The 20,112-nt window shown below is 46.9% G+C and overlaps 1 protein-coding gene across 1 annotated transcript in view; it reads right to left on the bottom strand.

The window, feature by feature from the left end:
* Window positions 1-20,112, bottom strand: part of NOL10 (nucleolar protein 10) — an 87,515-nt gene that overhangs the window by 50,119 nt on the left and 17,284 nt on the right. Inside the window, 5 exon segments of the mRNA XM_042982505.1 lie at window positions 6,825-6,853; window positions 6,856-6,876; window positions 13,815-13,881; window positions 15,818-15,967; window positions 17,687-17,765. Of these exon segments, the coding sequence (XP_042838439.1) occupies window positions 6,825-6,853; window positions 6,856-6,876; window positions 13,815-13,881; window positions 15,818-15,967; window positions 17,687-17,765 (346 nt within the window).

Raw genomic sequence — 20,112 nt, 5'->3', positions numbered from 1 at the left:
GTGGGGTGAGGGTGGGGAGCTGGGATCGAGAATTCCACTGCGGACCTATTAAATATATGTGCCTGTTAGAGCTCCAAGTGGAGAAGCCACGTAGGTTAGTGGATACTTAACTATAGCTCCGAGAAGGAAAGACTTAGATGGCAATTCGGAAGTGATCAGCCCACAGGTGTCATAGAAAGCCTAGGGACAGAATGTAAACAGAAGCGACAAGGACTAAACTCCTGGGTACGCGAAGATTTGGAGGCCAGGAGGAGAGAGGTAAGGCCCGAGCCCTGACCGCACACAGAAGGAGCAACCAAGTAAGACTGAGAAAACCAAGAGAATACGGTGTTCTAGAAGCCAAGGTAGTGTTTCAAAGAGGACTGGTCAGCTGTGCCAAGTGTTATTTAGAGATTAAGTTAAGCGATCTGTGTGTGATATACATATTAAGGAAGCAAGGGCACCTATTCGTACAGCTGGCTCTCCTGGAAATGCATCACTTTCTCGGTTGGCCCAGATTCACTCTACTGTTCACTTTGTTTCTAGAGATCATGCCACAGATCTGTCATTCACCATTTTGCCCCCAGATACGTGCTGTGATCATGAGACAAAAAGAAGACCAAGTCTTTAACCCTAAACTTTAAGATTAAACCAGGAAGAGAACATCTATACAGAAAGGAGAAAGGAGACATAATGGGGCGCCTGGGTGGCTCAGTCGGTTAAGCGGCCGACTTCGGCTCAGGTCACGATCTCGTGGTTCGTGAGTTTAAGCCTCACGTTAAGCTGTGCTGATGGCTCGGAGCCTGGAGCCTGGAGCCTGCTTCGGATTCTGTGTCTCCCCCTCTCTTTGCCCCTCCCCCTGCTCACACTCTGTCTCTCTCTTGCTCTCAAAAATAAACAAGTGTTTAAAAAAAAAAAAAAAAGGAGACATAAAATATTTATGTAAAATGGAGACTGATAATTGCGGTCTGATCCTTTGACCACCCCCCATCCCGGAGCATATGCCTGTCACCGCACCCCAATCCTTTCCTTCACAGCATTTGGCTACACATTTGTTTACCGTCATCTTCCCCCAGATCGTGAACTCACAAAGGCGGGACAGGAAGGTGGTTTCACTCACCAACACATTCCAGGTTCCAAGCACATACAAGATGTATCCTTGCTGAATAAACAGAACCACTGGTCGGTCTCCTCCGTTTACTTTTATCATACAGGAAATGATAAAGATACTAACAGGCAAAAGAGCAAAGGGCTAAGACTTTTAGGCATTTACTTTTCAGACATGGTCAGGTCCGTTGTAAAATAACTTATCTATAATCTGGATAGCTGACAAAAATTTGTTACATTCTTAAGAGGCGGAGGTAAGGACTAATGGTTAGAAAGCACTCTATGGCTATGCTCTTAAAAGTCTTCTGGAAAATTATGCCAAAGCGCCCCAGAGCAGTAATATTTGAAATACTGGACTTAAAGAAAGATGCTGCCGTATCTGAGAGTAGCCAGGTAGCGATGAACAAGTATCCGGAAATGCGTCTACAACGGTCTGACAAAGTGGCTGAGTTCAGAAATAGGCTAAAAATCCAATTTGCCACAGACAAGAGCAGGCAAAATTATTTGCAACTGAATTTTTTGGTCTTGGTCACGAAAGCCCCTGGAGAACGAAAACACTGATGAGAAAATTACGCCCATTTTTAATTCTTGAGCAACAGACCAAGTGTGCCCAAATGCAAGTATCCATATGGCGACTACAAAATGTTTCATGCCACTTCCTAAAACCGACTTCCGGAGGCGACGGGTTGTTTCCAAAGCACCCCCCTGACCGCCCCCGCAAACCACGTGGCACTTCCTGACTGTGTCTCTGAGGACCACCGCATGGACGTGTGACCCAAACCAGCGACCGAACCCTTACGAAGACAGGAGCAAGTGAACCCAGGGACGGCATCAGAAGCCCTTGGCCCTGCAACAGACCTTTGCACAGCTGAGAGCGACAACTCGCCGAAGCGAAGAGACGTTCTTTCCTTAGTCTGAGCCTTTTATTACATTTCACAACGTTCGGCTACTGAAAAAGTCTGCATTTCCTTGGGCTTTACATGCCTTGGTGAGGATGTGCGTGCGTGGTTTATACTCAAGTGAAGCAAGTACTCTTGAGCGTTTATGAGTCTTAACACCTCGTTATCTCTCTTCGCAAAGACAGAGTTTTGTGGGCTTATGCGTTGTGCTGGATAAGTTCCAGCACTATTTCCCAGCAAAAATACAAGCGCTAATGCAGGTTAAATATAGTCCTTTGTGTTTTCGCTCTGCCACATTTTCAGGTAACTGGACTCCAAAATACTTTCCAAACTGAAAACACAATTTTAAGTTAAGTAAATAGTGAAACTAAAAATGTTTAATGCTTGATCGATTTTTTACAAATAGTAAAAACATTTCCATAAAAACAATAGAGTTATCTTTTTTCCTAAGGAAATGTTTTAAAATAAAATACCTAACCGCCAATATTGACTTCTGGGTTCGGTGATACTGCATATAATCTTTATAGTGGCTTCAATTTGCATGCTTTAAAAATTACATTTTTGGCGTTTATTCTTCTAAATCAAATAGCTTCCTAAACAAATAATAACGTGTCCTCCCCTTACATTTTCCCTCAAGATTACACATCCATATATATATATCCTCGAGCTTACAAGTAATCAACTATTCAGGCGTGAGGGGTTTCAGGAGCTCCTAACACACTGGGAGCTTGGAACTCAGGGTCATTTCCAACAGAAACAATATTAACCACACTGGCTGGGTTTCGGGAGGGGTGCCACAGGAGACTCGGATTCCCTCTAGAGTCTACACAGAGGCCGAAGGCTTAATTATAAAGAACTACCCTAAGATTAAATTCCATTTCAGGGGAAAACCAAACCTGAAAAACTATTCCTGGCATTAGTCTCGGGAGCTGCAGTTGAATTAGACCCTGGAATTTAAAATGCAAACAAACAAACAAGCAAAATAATACTTCCTGGCCTCTGAGAGGGAAGAAAGGGGTATACTAAGAAAACGGGGAAGGAGCTGCAGGAACCTTGGCCGTAAAAGATTAGTTGCTTGAGGGGCTCTGTATGTGGCACGACGTATACACCGGGAATTACATTTAATCTATAAAGATTTCAAGTATTCAAGAAAGATGGTATCAGATAGAAACGCAAAACTTAACAAGCTAAAAGAACATTAACCTGCCTTCCTTTTTTTAGTACAGGCCCAAAGCGGGGGAAAAGAGCTTTCATACCTGATTTATTATAAGATATGAATACAAATCGCAATCCAAACCTCCTAAATTTGGCATGAATCATATATTAAAAACACACTTCCCCGCTTTTATAGGCCTCAAACCATTGTGCCAAAGATCAGTTTGGTAAATCTGATAAAATCTTATGACAAATGGCAGGCTTTCAGACCCCTGGGCTCTCTCCCTGCCCTGACGGAATCTTCCGAGTGAAGACAAGGGCGCCGTAAAACACCAGGCAGCGCGGGGTAGAAAGGCAGGTCGGGAAGGAGCGCCGAGTACAAGTCCCAGCACTGAGCTTAGCTGCGCAAGAACGACGTGCACCCGCTGTCACTGCGGTCACCCTGAGCGGACGGTCCCTGTGGGCTTTTTCATGGCTTCTGTTAACTCTGCGTTACAAAGCTGAAACTAAAAAGCTTTAGAAGAGAGACTAACAGGCAGTTTGTCACCCCCTCGTTGGTACTGGCCCCTATCATTCAAGCTAATTAAAATCCCTGTTACTTGGAACAGAAAAGCCCACCCCAAGAATGAGGTACAGAGAAGTGAATAATGGGTCTCCTGTAGTTCTAAGACGATACCAATGTCACAGGCCAGGCAATGAAAAACAGTGGAGACAACGGGGCTGGAGGGGCAGGGGGGATGGGTGAAACAGGTGAAGGGGACTGAGGGTACGCTCGTGATGAACACGGAGTAGCATGTGTAAAAGTGCCGAATCACTATAGTGTCCACCTGAAACTAATGTAACAGTGTGTTAACTACACTGCAATTAAAATAAAAGGAAAAACAATGGAGACAACTAAAAATGTTGTAGGTAATTTTAATGCCTTGGGATTAATACTTCTGAAGTGAATTCAAGAAACCAGGATGCAGATTTTTACATAAAATAGGACTTCACACCGATAGCATCGTAACTAAAAGTTATTGCATCTCAATACTACCAACGTTTATAATATTACAGAGAGAGAATGGGTGGTTTTTACTTCCTTATACTTTGTAAAACACTTGGCATAAATAGAAACATTCATTCATTGTCTAATAAAAAAAAAAACGGTGTGCTGTTCCTTTGAAAGATCACTTTATAAAGCATACAACATGATACCAAGGGGAAAATAATTTTAAGTTTATTTTCAGAGACAGAGGAAAAGAGAGCGCGCGTACTTGAGCAAGGGAGGGGCAGAGGGAAAGAGAGAGAATCCCAAGCAGGCTCTGCACTGTCAGTACCCAGCCTGACGTGGGGGCTCGAACTCACGAACCGTGGATCACGATCTGAGCCAGAACCAAGAGTCGGACGCTAAACTGACTGAGCCACCCGGGCGCCCCCCTCGAAGGGAGAATAATTTTTAATATCCCCCAACCTTTTCCTCATCTACACCCTTACCCAAGCAGAAACAGGGCTGCCGTCTTCGCTTTTCCCTCTTCCGGACTCCCTACGTCCCATCAACTGCTACGCGCTATCTTCCAATTCTTCCCCACCGCCCCCAGCGGCGCACAGACCGGGAAGGTGGTCTTCCTGCACGAGCGCTCAGGACCGCCCCTCCTGTGTCTACACTAAGGGGCTCTGCGGCCTGCAGCTCCTTGTCCTTTCTGCAGGCCTCCTGATGCAGCCATCCATGCTCCTCCGTCTTGGACCTCTGTCCCCCTCCACCGGTTGAGTCTCCATACGGTTGACACGGAAATGCCTCTGGCATACGGGACATCAACACCTTCCCGGCAAGTGCTAAAGGCCAAAGCACAGTAAGCACCCCAAAGAGGACCTCTCTCGGGACGACAAGTAAGGTTTAGGGGCTGAGCGGATGTATTCTGTCACTCTGGAAGACGACGTCACGCGGGATCCAGGCAAGGCATCTCCTGTGATCTACACAAGCCCTCGTCAGCAGCCGCCTCCGAGACACGCCGTGCGGCCACGCAAGGACAACAAGCCTCTGAGATGACCGCCTGCCCGTTCAGACTCCTCTCAGATCCCAGAACCCAAAAGGCTGCGACCCCTGAGAAGGGAAGCCCGGCCCAGGTAACGCGGGCACCGTCGTCGCTCCTGCACGTGGCTATGGCGTCATCTTATTAGACCCTGTCTAAGCCACGGTCCTAGTGGCAGCCAAGATAATCCTCCCCAGATGCAAATCGGATCCCATCACTCCCCCACTTAACGCCTGTCTAGGACTCCCCGCCGACACGCCCACCGGGCTTACCAGACGCCCCACCCCCGGGGCTCCTGACCCCGACCCCTCTCTCTCTGTGGCTCGGCCACGTGGGGGACTTTCTCCCTGATGTCTGCACAGCGTTCCCTCCACTTCCAAGACCTCTCTCGCACTCTGCACCCCACCCTCTCCTTCCCGTGGACGTCACCATTCCCCAGGTCTCTCCTGGGAAGTCCGCCCCGCGGGCAGGTTTCTCAGTACCCTCTGTGCCCCCCGTCGGCTCCCAGCCCCAGGCTGGGTGGTGCGTCTCCCCTCCCGAGCCCCAGAGCGCCCTCCTTCGTCCCGTTACGGCGTCCCTCACGCTGGACTGCCTCTCTTCATTCCCTGCCAAGGGACTGCTTGAGGGAGGGGACAGCGCTCCTCACACCGTGACACTGCCAGCGTCTAGATGGGGCCGGACGCACAGTTGATGCAATCGATGAATGTATTCCCTGACCACACGAAGACAAGGAAAGAGGGATAAACTGACAGGAAGACAGAAGCGGCGTCTGAGCGGCCAGGGAAAATGGAACGAAGGACAACTTAGACAAGTTTGCTGCTGGAATGGCCTGTTTCACTAACAACCAAGAGTACCTCAAAGTGCTTTCAACAACTTACCGGTTTCCTGAAACCACAAAAAGCTGACATCCACCAGAATACTTTTTTGGGGAAATACATACACCGTTAAGCTATTTCAAAAGAACCACGGTAAATATGAAGAACGTTCCGAAATGGAGGCTGCCAGCAGTTACAGAATTCACGTCCCTAAAGTCTTGCTCTGGCACACTCCTCACCCCTCCCGTCCTCTCCCCAAATCTCAGAAACGGAGCTGTTCGTCGGCCATAAAGTGATCGAGTGCCAGCTCTGTACTATGCTGTTTTCTGTGTAGGGGACCCTCTTCCCCGTCTCTTACTATAATCTGAAACATAAAGTTAGGGAAGCTTCCGTCATATGCAAGAGAAGAATTCTTTAAGGAAGAACAAAGGGCCAGGACTGGCCGTGTGCCAGCACCAAGCAGGTCCACCTGAGACAGGTTTCTTAGGTGTAACTTGTTTGTAAGAGAAATGACGCGACTTAAGAGCACCAGGCTGTTGGTTCAGAATCAGGCCTCCTGATCGCTAACGGCTTAAAGTTCAAGATTCCGAAATACTTGGAAACAAAATCCAAATGTAAATCTGAAGAACAAAGACTAACTCCTGTCTACTTTAGTGGGATATTAAGCAGTTTCCCATAAAACGATGGTTAAGCATTCTTTTCCCGGCTCCAGGAAGCAAAGCGAAGCTACCCGTGAGCCCGCTGTGTTTAATTTACGCAGCCGCAGGCAGACCCGAAGGCCCTCAGTACACCCAGTTTAAAAATAAACTACCTTTGCTTGTCCTATTTTTACCGTAACTCCTATTTGTATTACTTACCGGAATGTAATAGATGCCCATCTTGGGGTTTCATTGGCAGTAAGAAGCATTCCTAAAAATAAGCACAACGAGAAGCGTAAACAGGCGGGGAAAAGGAAGGTGCCCTTTTCTAGTTGTTTTACACTACGGACCGGTGCTCCAGGTGCCCAGAAGACGGTGCGTGGCGAAGAGCCGGACCCGGAAACCAGGCGGGTCATGGGCTTCCGTCCCCGGCCCTCCTAGATGGGGCACCTGAAGTACCGAGAAGTTCTTTACAACATCCCCATCTGCGAAACACTCCAGCCAAGTACACAAGCGGTTCCCACGGTCGGGTGCTCAGGCCTACGTAGAGCCTGCCATCATCCTCCGAGGGGTTTTCAGCTTTAAGTGCAAGTTTTCAGATTTAAGTACATGGACAAAATGTAGTTCTGGTACACTATTTATGATAATAAACTGAAGAAATTAAGAACAAAGGCTTCTTTCTGTTAACCAGGAATCCAAGAACCAAGGCAAAGCATCTCCCACCAAACGCCACGGCAAAGTAGTTCCTAAGGTTTGCGTTAAACCTCACGTCTGAGTGGAAAACCAAGGGACTGACTTGAGCGGGTGCTGTGTGTGCAGCTACACCAGCAAAGACCTCTCCGGGGTCTCACAGCCCTTACTCTCCCCAATAATTCCGTCGTCGGGGACCCTAACGGCCTCATCTAACAGAGTGGTCAATCATTTAGTCTTCCCGGGATGCACATTTTAAGAAAGCAGAGCTGACGGATGGGCAAACTTCCTGGCATTCAACGACGGCACCCCTGTTACCCCAGGACCCCGTCACTCTGTGGCACAGCACCAGGGTGCACATGTCCCAGGCTTTGTTCCCTGCCCTCTGCCACCTGTGGCCTACTCCCCCCCCCCCCCCCCCCCCCCCCCCCCCCCCGCAAGCCTCCCGAGGCGGCTCCAGTGCTCACGGCCCCTGTTCCAGAATGACGGCACTTTCGATGCAGCTGAAATCAGCCACCGTCCGGGGAGTTCTTTACAACCTGGTAAGCGCCTTCGCAGATACTATCTTGGTGCACATGCAAAACACCTCTGAAATAATAACAGCATCCTTATTTTACAGATCAGAAAAAAGTCCAGAGGGACTGAGTGCCCTTGTCACAAGCCAGAGAATTTTAGAGCCAAACCTCCTACGTCCTTTAGACACGGTGAAAGAAGTTGTTCTGGGGACTGAGGAATTACCACCAGAAAGAAGGTTCTTGCCAAACATACTCCCTAAGCCTGGCTTCACTGGCTCGACTCTGAACATGGATCATTCAGCAGTGAGCGTTCCACAAGGAAACACAATCACACCTACCCACCAAACCACAGAGAGGGCTCTAATCTAATTGCTCTAAAGAACCCAGACTGGACACAGCGGATCGTTTTCCACACGGAACACGATCTTTCTTGGCCGTATATGGACAACGATACCAGCTGACTTACCACCGAACTAAACCGGGGAAGGTCAGGACTAAAACCGATTATGAACGAGAGAAACAGGCAACCTCAACAAAGCCCAAGAACAAGAAGGAAAAAAAAAATCAAACTAGTGAAAGAAAGTTCAGCAGAAATTAAGATGATCACGGGCAAGAGAGGAGAACTTTATTTCCAGATTAACAGTGTGGCCTCACAAAATTAATTTGCTCAAGGTCACCACATAGCTAGGAAGGAGAGTAGCTGATATTCTACGGACTCCAAAGCCCGTGCCACGCAGGACTCTAAAACCACAGTAACGACTAAGATAAAATGAAAAGCCTTGTTGCGGGGTCAAATAATAAAAATTTCAGAGTGCAAATATAAACACCATACAGCAACAGGAAAAATGTTAATATCACGTCAACTGGAAAGCAAAAGACAACTATACACACAGCATGAGGTCAATGATTGAAAACATACAAACATGAGATTAATACAAGAACTTCTCTCATGGAAATTGTAATGGTACTCGTGAAGAGACTGTGGGCTTATGAATCATTTTTCCTTTAAGTTTCCTTTATGGTGACGCTTATTAAAATGACAATAGCAATTAAAAAAATTTTTTTAAACATTTATTCATTTTTGAGAGACAAAGACAGTGTGAGCGGGGGAGGGACAGAGAGGGAGGGAGACACAGAATCGGAAGCAGGCTCCAGGCTCCGAGCTGTCGGCAAGAGCCCGACGCGGGGCTCGAACTCACGGACCGCGAGATCATACCCTGAGCTGACATCAGACATTTAACCGACTGCGCCACTTAAGCACCCCGACAGTAAAAATTTTAAAAGAGAAGGAAGAGCTCAATAGTGCCTAGAGTCAAAAGAACACACATCCAGTCTGAAACAGCACTGTAGAGTGACGTATCCAGCGTCCTGTGTGGCCGAACAGGGCGGCCAAAGAGGATGGGATGGATCAGCAGCCCCCTCCCAGGAAGCGTGAAGATTCAGGTTCTCCTGGGCACGTGCTTCAGAGGCCAAAGGATTCACTGAAGCCCAGAGTTCCAAAACCAGATTGGATGCTCTCTGCCAGTGCTACTCACTCCACTCCCAGGGCCGCCCTGCAAACTGGCCCCCGGCCAGGCGCCGAGTGTAGAAGTGGCAAGCGAGAATTCAGAAAGCTATACAGTAACGCGACACTGCAGGGAGATCCCCACGTGTGCTCCTTTCCCTTGTAATGTCTTTTTACTCCGTTTTACAAAAGTATCGGGTCTGAAACGGATTAGAAATTTAAAAACCAAGGAAAAACACAATCTCCGCCGTCAGAAACATCTGCACTGAAACGTACAGCAGTGGTCACCGCCTTGAACAGCTCAGAGCAGAGCATCTGTGAGAACAGAACTGTCAGGGAGGAAAGGCCAGGACGCTTCTTCCACGTGCTCAACCGCGGATGTGACTGTGGAGCTTGGGATTTTACCGTACGGGGCTCCAAGGATGTTTGCACGTGGCTCGAGCTGCTCTTTCCCATGTCGGGAGAGGACACTTGCCACAGATGGGAAGGCGACCGCACACTGAACGGGGAAGGCCGTCTGCAGGGGCCCGGAAGGCGGCTGGGGAAACCACAATGGGTGCTTTACACGATCGTTCAGCCTGAATTCAGTCTTTCTGAGTCGAAAGCCCATCTTCTTTTCTCTGTAGCAGTGATTCGAACCCAGCGATCCCGGGTCCCAGCGGCGGCGGGGCTCAGACACCCGTGAGCCCGACAGGCGCCGCACCACGCCGACGCGCCGTCACGGAGCCGACCTGCAGGGCAGGCGCCCGACGCAGAGACGCTGGAGTCGGCCGAGTGAGCAAGAGCAGGAACAAAACAGCAGCCAGGAAGGCGGAGCCATTTCTCAATATTCTGAGCAATCTTCGTATTAGAAAAACATTACAAAACAGTAACCGTGATTCGGCTCTAATTACTTCAAAATGAGTAAGTGAGAAGATAAAGAAAGAAGGACGTTTTAGCTTTTCTAAAATATGATTAAGCGCCTGATGATTAAGCATAAGGCATCAAGAGCGGCGTCAAAGGGAAGAGAAACAGAGCAGGGGAGAGCAGCACAGCGCGTGAATCACACCCACTCACACGCAACCCCCACGGCGGCCGAGGCCCTGGTCTCACTGTGCTTGCAAAGCTCAGGGAACAAACCATTTGGCTACTTTTTGTGTTTGATTCGCTTCTTACAAATTATTTGACAGTGAAGCTGTCCTTCTGTTCGAAACATCACTCTTACAATGTTTACCTCCCAGGAAAGTACATTTTGCAATGGGGAGACCCAGTGGTCACCTTAACCCAGGGACCACGCTGCCCCTCCCTGGCCCTGGATGCTTCTGGGAAGGGGTCTGACACAGGGGACCCAGCATTCCTCGTGGCCACAATATCTCACCTATGGTGCGTCACAGTCAGATTTAACTTCTATCTGAGAAAAAATACACGGGCTGGAGGCACAAGGTCAATGACATTATGACAACTAGCCACACGAATCCAGGGTGAGGGACATTCTATGCGACTACTGCCCTGATCTTGGAAAAATCAAACAAAACAAAACAAAACAAAAAAAGGACAGGTGGGGGGACACGACTATTGCAAACTGAAAGAAACTAAAGATGGCCACAGTTCAGCTAACGCACAACCTTGATTATGGCCTGGTTCCAAACAAGGCACTACAAACGGCGTCTGGGAGACAATCGGGGAAACGCAGGAACGGACCGGAAGGAAGACAATACTGGAGACCGAGAGTCATTAGACGGGCTGGCGGCCCTCAGTCCCTCCGACGAGACGGACGCCGCACGCCCTCGGTGGGCTTCCATAGCTCCCTCGCGCCACAGCTGTGCCCTACACCGGGCCAGATCCCCAAGCCTGGGCCAGAGCCGTGCAACAGAAATAGCGTGCGAGGCTCACGTGTGATTTCACATTTTGTACTAGACACATTTAAAAAAAAAATATTTCAAAAACAGGTAAAACATATTTTAATGTATGTTATTAACCCAGTATGCCCCAAACGTTTCCATTTCAATATGTAACTGACATAAAAAATTAAAGGTCTATTTCGCGTGATTTGTCTCCACGATGTGTTCGAAACCTGGCGGGCAGTTTGCACTCAGAGCACCCCTCCCTCAGTTCAGGTCGGTCACCCTGCCAGGTCTCAAGGGCCACACGCGGCCACACGTGACCACGCAGCTTCCGTCTCTCAGCACTAGCTGCCCTTCAAACTCTCACCCCCCCTCCCAGGGGCGCCTGGGTGGCTCAGTCGGGTTAAGCGTCCGACTTTGGCTCAGGTCACCGTCTCACGCTTTGTGAGCTGAAGCCCCACGTTGGGCTCTCTGCTGTCAGCACCGAGCCCGCCTCGGATCCTCTGTCTCCCTCTCTCTCTGCCCCTCCCGGGCTCTCTTGCTCTTCCAAAAATAATAAAATCAACATTTAAAAAAAAAAATCCTCTCACCCCTTAACCCAGCCGCCCGCTCACCAGCCTCGTGCCAACCTCAGTGCCACCTGACTTCACTCCTCCTCGTGGGCAGCTCAGACCTGGTTTCGGACCGTCTGATACTCTCTGACAGGGACCCCGGCATCCTCATCTGCAATTTATTCCTGAACTCGTCCGCACTGGACGTCACCCCGCCACTGCAACAAGACCCTCTCCGTGACCACAGACACACAGCGCCTCATCCTTCTCGGGAGAGCAGCACGTAACTAGAAAGGGCATGGGCTCCAGAACCAGGAAAGGCTGGCTCTACCCGAGGCCCTGCCACAGCCAGCTGAGCCACCAACTCCGGCCCAATTACTCAACAGTTCTCACCTCCTAAGACGTGAGACAGACAGACAAGAAAAAAGAAAAAAACGTGTGTGCCACTAACTACACAGGGTTCTGGAAAGATTAAACGACTCGTGGTCATCACCGAGCCCGGAAGCGCGGGAGCATTAAGAACTTGTTCTCTCCTTCCCGCCTCCACCTCAGTCGCCCTCAAGCTGGCCGAGCAGGGACCACTGGATCGCTTGTGCCTTAGCTTCTGTTCTACTTCGAAATCGGTCACTCCTTTTACTGCCATTCTGTCCGTTCCTGTTCAGTTTCTCAGCTGGCACCTCCTTCTCCTCAATCCCCGCTGAAGTGGACTCGGGTCCTGCCGTGTACACTTTCCCATGGTGATCTCACGCACTCCCGCCTCTGAAAGACGCTCTGTTTACAGGCCTCCACGCTTTGCAACCGCAGACCTGCTTCTCTTGAGACGGCACTTTCTACTCGCACCTGACTCGGCTCCCGCTGCAAGGTGGTGGGGCAGGGCAGGGCCTCACGAGCACTTGGGAAACACGCTTCCGGGCCCTCCGCCCGGATACTCTCAGTACGTCTGGGACTGGGCCAAGGAACCTGTCCTTTTTAAAAAGCTCCCTGGGTGATACTGACAGCGGCCAGGTTTGAGACCCTCTGCCAGACACCGTCACTGTCCCATCGCCTCCTAATATTCAAATGTTCAAAAAAGAAATCTCCCTAAACCTGCTCTGTCTCCTATGTTCTCAATCAGCTCAGAGCATCCCCTCCTACTAACTTTGGTTCAAAACCAATGTAACTTTTAGAGGACAGACAGCACAATCTGAACAGGTCCTGACTACAGACCGAGCCCAGATCATTCAGCACATCATTCCCGGACCTCCTCCACCTTGGTTCCCAGGAGGGCCACCAGGGCTCTGGCACGTAAGGCTCCATCGCTTTCCCAAACGAGCCCCACGAATGGGACCCTATCGCATCTGCCACAGCCTATCCTTCTTGCCGTTCTCACGCCGCTCCCTCACAGGGATGTGCCTCATCTCGCCGCCCCACCTACCAAATCTCACTCACCACTCCAAACACACCTGAACAAACATCTCCTCTGGCATCTCCCCTCCCCAGTTGCTCTGGCTGAACCCTCCTCTAACACGCTGGCGAAGTGCTGTTCGTACACACGTGACAGGTCTCTCCTGCTCTGCCTTGTATCCGTCTATCAAAATGGGCTGTGTGTGTCTGTCCTCAGAACGCAACACTGCTTGAGAGTGGGAACTATTCCCATTTTCTCTCCTGCCCCCAAATTCTTCACCAACTTGTCTCAAATGTATTGTAAAATCTTGAAATCCACGATGCAATCCGCAAAACAATACACAATACAGAAGATACCAAAACCCTGGCTTCATGAGCCTCGTGGGTTATCGGGCAATCGCAGCCTTCTTCAAACCTCTAACCTCAATTTCCACACACTATTACTAATCACATAAAAGGGTGAAGAGCACACTAAAATAGCATCTCACCTGCCACCTACCTATATATTGTTACCAGTTTCTACTAATAGCTAGGCTGGCTACGGGCTGAGTCACTGAGAGTGCCATTTTCTGAATCATCCACACCACTTCCTGCTCTTGATTCTTCCAGTAAATACAATATCCAAGAACAGTCCTGACCAAGCCAAACCCCGTCTTAACAAATGAAATGAAATGCGTTTAAAACCCAATAAAGCACAACTCAGATTTATCTCACTGAATGACCCATCGCTACATACCGCATACCTGAGTTGGGATAGAGGCAGACATCATTAATGTCATGTTCTGGTTCCAAGGAAGTAAATATTTTTCCCTAAAAGAATAGGCAAAAAGGAATTATTAAAACAGTCAAAGGAAGACAACTTTTGGCAATGTTTGTTGCCACGTGGTTATGTGTAAATGGTACTGTGTAAAGAAATAAAATCACCTGATTGAAAGTAAAGAATTCAAACTACGGTAGAGAGCTCATTTTATCAATTTATCAAATGCTTTCACTTTAGAAACAAAGAAACTGAGGCGAATGGGGGAAAAGCGACTTAACCAAGGAAATAAATACAGTTTCGCAGATAATGTTTTCATAGCGGCAATGGGTAAAGTTTAAGATAAAGTTGTGCATCAACTCAGAAAAACTCTCATAATCTGGAGTTAAACTCGTTGAACTCGTAATCCCCAGTTAAAGTCGTACTCAAAGAAACCAAAGACTGGGAGGGAGTCAACACGGCAGGACGAAGACACTTTCTGCCATCTGTATACCATAAGGCCTTGAGGAGGATCAAGGAAGACAATGTGTATAAATGATAACTTACAAAATGAAATCCTGTAAATACGCAATGAGTTACTTATACAGGAAAGACTACCACACTTCTGTTTCAATGGGAGAGAGGGGAGGAACGTGCTAGATTTTAAATTAAGAGAGGGAAAGTAAAAGAAACAAAAGAGAGGAGAAGATGGGGATGGGAAAAGGTGATGAGAAAGATAAATAAGGAAGAGCAAGTCAAGCAAAACCAAGTAATCTGGGTGTTGGTCAAGAGGGCGTATTTAGTCATAACAACAACGCCAAAATAAAACTTATTGCAGCAACGACGGCAGGAGAATTTCAAGCGCCGGTGTTGAAAATGTCTGCCAGCTCTCACGTTTATTAACTCGCTACCAGAGGCTCCCAGGGCAAAGGAGAGGGGACAGTTACGGCACGGGGAGGACGGCTCCCGCACGCTCGGTGAAAAGCTGCAGCCAAATTCTAATTCGGGACAGAGCTAGGAACGGTCAATACTCTGCGAGTTGGCCAAATGAAGAGTGGACACAGAAGTTACGCTCCAAGCGGCCAGGAACCCCAGGGCGTAGCTGAGGGGTGATGAGGTCGCGTCACGGGCCGCTGTGTCGGGCACACGTGGGCCCCCGGGACAGGCCGGGCCTGTCCTCTGGCGCTAACGCTGCGGCCTCTGGACCCTGCACCCTCTTCACCTCAAAAACGAGTTAAAAAAATAAAAGGGAAGTAACGCTTTTTGACTCAAGACACGAAAGTTTGTGACTAATTAAATGCAAAGAGCTCTTAAAAGCAACTGCTATACTGAATACGTTTTCTCCCAGTTTGCAGACGAACTAACCTTTCACTCGTTTCTCCAAAGTTTTAAAATGAAAGACGAAAAGCACAAGGCAGACGAAAACCAGAAATAGGGGCTTTTGTTACTTTTACTTTTTCACTGATACTTGGAACTGAGGGGAAAGAACAACAGATAGTTTTAAGAAAATACTGCTTTTTAAAAAAACACTCTAAGGAATTACTGTGAAGGGGTCGCCTCCAAAAGCCAATTCTTTTGAGATTGGTTTTAAGAGGCATGAAACTGAAATACATAATAACACTGACATGGAAAGATAATTAGTTGCTCATAAAAACTTTCCCAAGGCTGTGAGAGAGCCTCAGGATCTAGGAGGTTCTCATGGGGCGATGTTTTTAAAACGTGATTTACGCTACCCAAGCAAACACGGTTTTAAACGTGATTTACGAACCCAAGCAAAAGGCATGCCAGTTCTAGCAAACCGGGAAAACTTCGTAGCAGGAAGAAGGCAGTCTGGACTACTTTATCTCAGTGGGAACATTAGCTCTGCTGAAGTACCTGTCTCCCGGCTAAGTTCCCAAACAGGGACTCGGCATCTTTCTCAAGAGCCCACGGAACTCAAAACGGGCAACAGAAAGAAAAAAATCTTCAGGAAAATACACTAATAAGTTATGTCAACAAAAAAGTACATACTGAGTTCTTGTTCCACATTTTGACGATTCGTGAGTCTGCAGACAAAATCAAATCTAATGAATCCTGGAAATGAAGTGACTTAATGGGCAGCCCGTACTGGTGATCCTTAACCAGCAATGGCTTATCTGATCGAAGATCATATAATAAAACCTAAAAAAAAGGAAAACAAGTTATTTCTGTTTCAACAAATTAAACATATTTATCTTAAAAAGCAACTTTGAAAACTTTGAATAATGGCTACCATTTGTTTCAGTACCTTTTTATGAGCACAGTGAACACTTACTCAGGGCACAAAGATTTTATTTTATTTTTTTAAATTTTTTTAATGTTTATTTATTTTTGAGAGAGAGAGACAGAGCACGAGCAGGGGAGGAGCAGAGAGAGAGAGGGAGACACAGAATCCGAAACAGACTCCAGGCTCCGAGCTGTCAGCACAGAGCCCGATGTGGGGCTCAAACTCACAAACCGTGAGATCATGACCTGAGCCGAAGCCGGACGCTCAACCGACTGAGCCACCCAGGCGCCCCAAAGGGCACAAGGATTTTAAAGTCAGACAGCAAAAATACTCTAGAAAAATCTCTTAAATTCACCTGTATAGTACACGGTTTTTTGGTTCAATTTTTTTTAATGTTTATTCATCCTTGAGAGAGAGACAGAGCACAAGCAGGGGAGGGGCAGAGAGAGAAGGGGGGGGGCGCCACAGAATCCCAAACAGGCTCCAGGCTCCAAGCTGTCAGCACAGAGCCCGACGTGGGGCTCGAACACACGAACCGTGAGATCATGACCTGAGCCGAAGTCGGACACCCAACCGACTGAGCCACCCAGGTGCCCAAAGTACATGGTTTTATTTAACTGGAAAGTAAGTTTCTGGCACACTAAGATTGAGAACTACTGAGCTATATTAAGAAAGGAACAAAAAGGAAAATTCATTAGAATTTGTGCCATTTGTGAACCAAACCAAATATATATGCGGTGGGCCTACTAAGTACCAAGCACTGTCGCAGCAACTGACAGAAATAAGAATAAAAGGCTTAATGAAGATGATCCTGGCAGATCTGCGACAGATGGGGGTGGCAAGGTTAGGACTGTTGGGGGAGGGGAGGGGAGGGGAGGGGAGGGAAGTGGGTGGGCAGGTCTCTTCTGAGCCTTGTCACTAGAGGCAAGAGGGCTGGGGAAGCTAGCTGCCAGTCCCTGGTGACAGATCCTCTGTAGACCCTGATGACAGAGGTGAACTCCACTGGAAGCAGGGTCCAGACCTGCTCTGGAGAACAAACTTACAAGTGTGTGAATTCTGCCTTGAAGTAAAGAAGGGAAGAAAGAAAGGATGAAATTAACCCTCTGGAGCCGCTCAATCCATTCCTGTCAGACTAGCTCTGCTAAGGTATGTTACTGCCTGGGATGTGGTCAGTGGGGCTCGGTGAGAAAAAAGGTTCCTTGTACAAATAAGTTTTGGAAATACTTGTTAAACACATTTCTTGTCTAGGGGAATCTCAGAGCCTTCAATACATATTGAAAAGCACCGTGAGCCTCCAAGAGCAGGAGTCTGGCAGAATTCCAGATTCTGTAGACCACAGAATTCTGTTCCACACACTCTGGAAAATGTTGTTCTAAACCACAGTCAAGAGAATGCCTGAGGCATACCCACACGGTACCTCCAGCTCGACAGCCCCTCAGACCCACCATGAAGGCCAGAATCAGAATTTCTCAAGGTACTAAAATAGAGGATTCTGGAGAACCCACTCCACTCTGGCCAAAACAAGAATGCCTCATTTCCTGTTCCCACAGCGAACAGATAATATTTCCCAGAATACATACATGTCTCTGAGATACTAACGTTAAGTATGAAGTTCTCAATTTAAACATGTTTACCTGCCCGGTAGATGTTCCAACTGCCATGGTCAAGGCTCCATTAAATTTCAAAGCAGAGATTGTTGGTAAACTGTTTATCCTGAAAGGCAAAATATTCATGCTCCATATATATATGGTCAAACTTTCCAAGTAAAAAGTCGTTATTAATCTGCAATTCTCTTTTTTGGAAGTTTTTATTTACTTATTGAGAGACAGAAAGAGCAGGGGAAGGGCAGAGAGAAACGGGGACAGAGGATCCGAAGTGGGCTCCATGCAGACAGCAGAGAGCCCAATGCAGGCCTCAAATTCATGAACCGGGAGGTCATGACCTGAGCTGAAGCTGGATGCTTAACCAACTGGGCCACATAGATGCCCCTATTAATCTTCAATTCTAAAGGGGAAATCACACTTCTATCCTTATGTTTAAAAAAAATCATTGCATCAGGGGGCGCCTGGGTGGCTCAGTCGGTTGAGCGTCCAACTTCGGTCAGGTCATGATCTCACAGCATGAGTTCAAGCTTCGCGTAGGGTCCTGTCCTGACAGCTCAGAGCCTGGAGCCTGCTTCAGATTCTGTGTCTTCCTCTCTCACCTTCCCCTATTCATGCTCTGTCTCAAAAATAAACAAACATTAAAAAAAAAAAAAAAAAAATGCCCCACCAAGGGCAAACGAAGCCACTAAAAACTATTTGTGAATCAATATTCTATTTGAAAAAAAAAAGAATATTTCTAAAGACCACAGGACGGATTATCTTTTCATATCCCTTCTTTAAATTTTCTATGTTCACTTCTATTACAGTCATAAATTTAAAGCAAAAACAACCTTAAGACATAATCATAATACAAAGAACGCTGGCCTGTTTCCTCAAATGACTTTTCTAAGAAGAAATCGTCGATGACAGAGCTTATAAATAGAAACCAAGTCTCTCCATTTTAATTCAAAGACAAGTTAATGTTTATGAGTAAGAGAAAATTAACTTTTCTGCTTCCTAGGGAGTGGGTAAATAGCTTTCTCTTACAACTGACTCGCTACTTTCTAAAAATAAGCAGGTATTGGATTCGTTTTCTTTCATACCAATATAATGAAATGTTGAGAAGCATTTTTGTTGGTTCCTTCCATTGACAAACAGAGCTTCACAGTAATTCAGTAACCTGTGTGTTAACGTGTAGAGATTTTCTGTATGTGTGTTATATTTCACAACAAAAATGTCTGATTCTAAGAAAAAAATGAATATAAAATGAGTGAATTTTCCACTTTAAAATTCTTTACTATACTTCATATTGTGATCAGTGAAGTTGTTCATTAGTATTACTTTAATAAAACTCAGCAAGAGGGCAAAAATTTCCTATACTCCCTTTAAGTGTCATGATTAACAGATGAAAAAAAAATCAACTTATTCTTTACTTATATCAGGAAAAATATATATTAGAAAAAGACGCCTTTCCAGATCAGTGATTCTTAACTTTTCTCCAAGTCAAGCTTTACATAAGCTGATTTTTCAAAAGACGGAACTATACAGGGTTGCCTGGGTGGCTCACTTAAACGTCTGACTTCTGCTCAGGTCGTGATCTCACAGGTTCATGAGTTCAAGCCCCATGTCGGGCTCTGTGCTGACAGCTCAGAGCCTGGAGCCTGCTTTGGAATCTGTGTCTCCCTCTCTCTGCCCCTCCCCATGCTTTCTCTCTCTCAAAAAGTAAATAAATAAACATAAAAAAAATTTTTAAAAAGATACAACTATATAAATTCTTCTCTCCCCCAGAAAAACGCAAATGACACACAAATCAGCAGTAATTTAGAGGGTCCATGTTCTCTCTGTACCCCACTCATCAAACACCCCACCTCCCACATGATACAGCTACAGACAGGTAAATGTTTGACCAGCTGAAATGAATAAACGCTAATAAAGTTACATTACTGCAAATATCAAGAGCCCAGAGAAAGGAAGTTCCTGAACCGATTATAGCAAATAATCCCATGTTAAGAATCTGACCAAGAGAGTATAAGACTGCATACTAATGCGAGCTCAGAAAAATGTCTGAAAACACGTACCAAACAGTAACCTCCCTGGTGAGTGAAGGACAGGGGGCTTGCAGTTCTTACTTAATTCAGGCATTTAGAAGTTTTCAGTGCCCAAGTGTGTTACTTTTCTGATTGTTATAAATGTAGCAACTGGCAAACAGGAACAAGAAAATCTCAGAAACACTTGCCTCTCTCCAAGGTAGAACTCAAAGTACATCTTTCCTTTACACTTACTGACAGGAGTGGCGACCTCCCGGTTCTATCACTAGACCGTAAAGAATTGGAAATACAAATTCCTCCAGTGCATCAATTTTAATACAATTCCACAGCAACTAACAAAAAAGACATTCTATGTAGCACCTGAAAAAGGAATTCTGTCTGGCTTTCCCACTTAGTGAACTTTTCCAAGAGAAGGATTTTCACCTAAAA

Source organism: Panthera tigris, chromosome A3 (assembly GCF_018350195.1).
Source record: "Panthera tigris isolate Pti1 chromosome A3, P.tigris_Pti1_mat1.1, whole genome shotgun sequence".
NCBI classification, from domain to species: Eukaryota; Metazoa; Chordata; class Mammalia; order Carnivora; family Felidae; genus Panthera; species Panthera tigris.
Note: the sequence above shows the minus strand (reverse complement) of the source record. Positions and strands in the feature narration are given on the sequence as shown.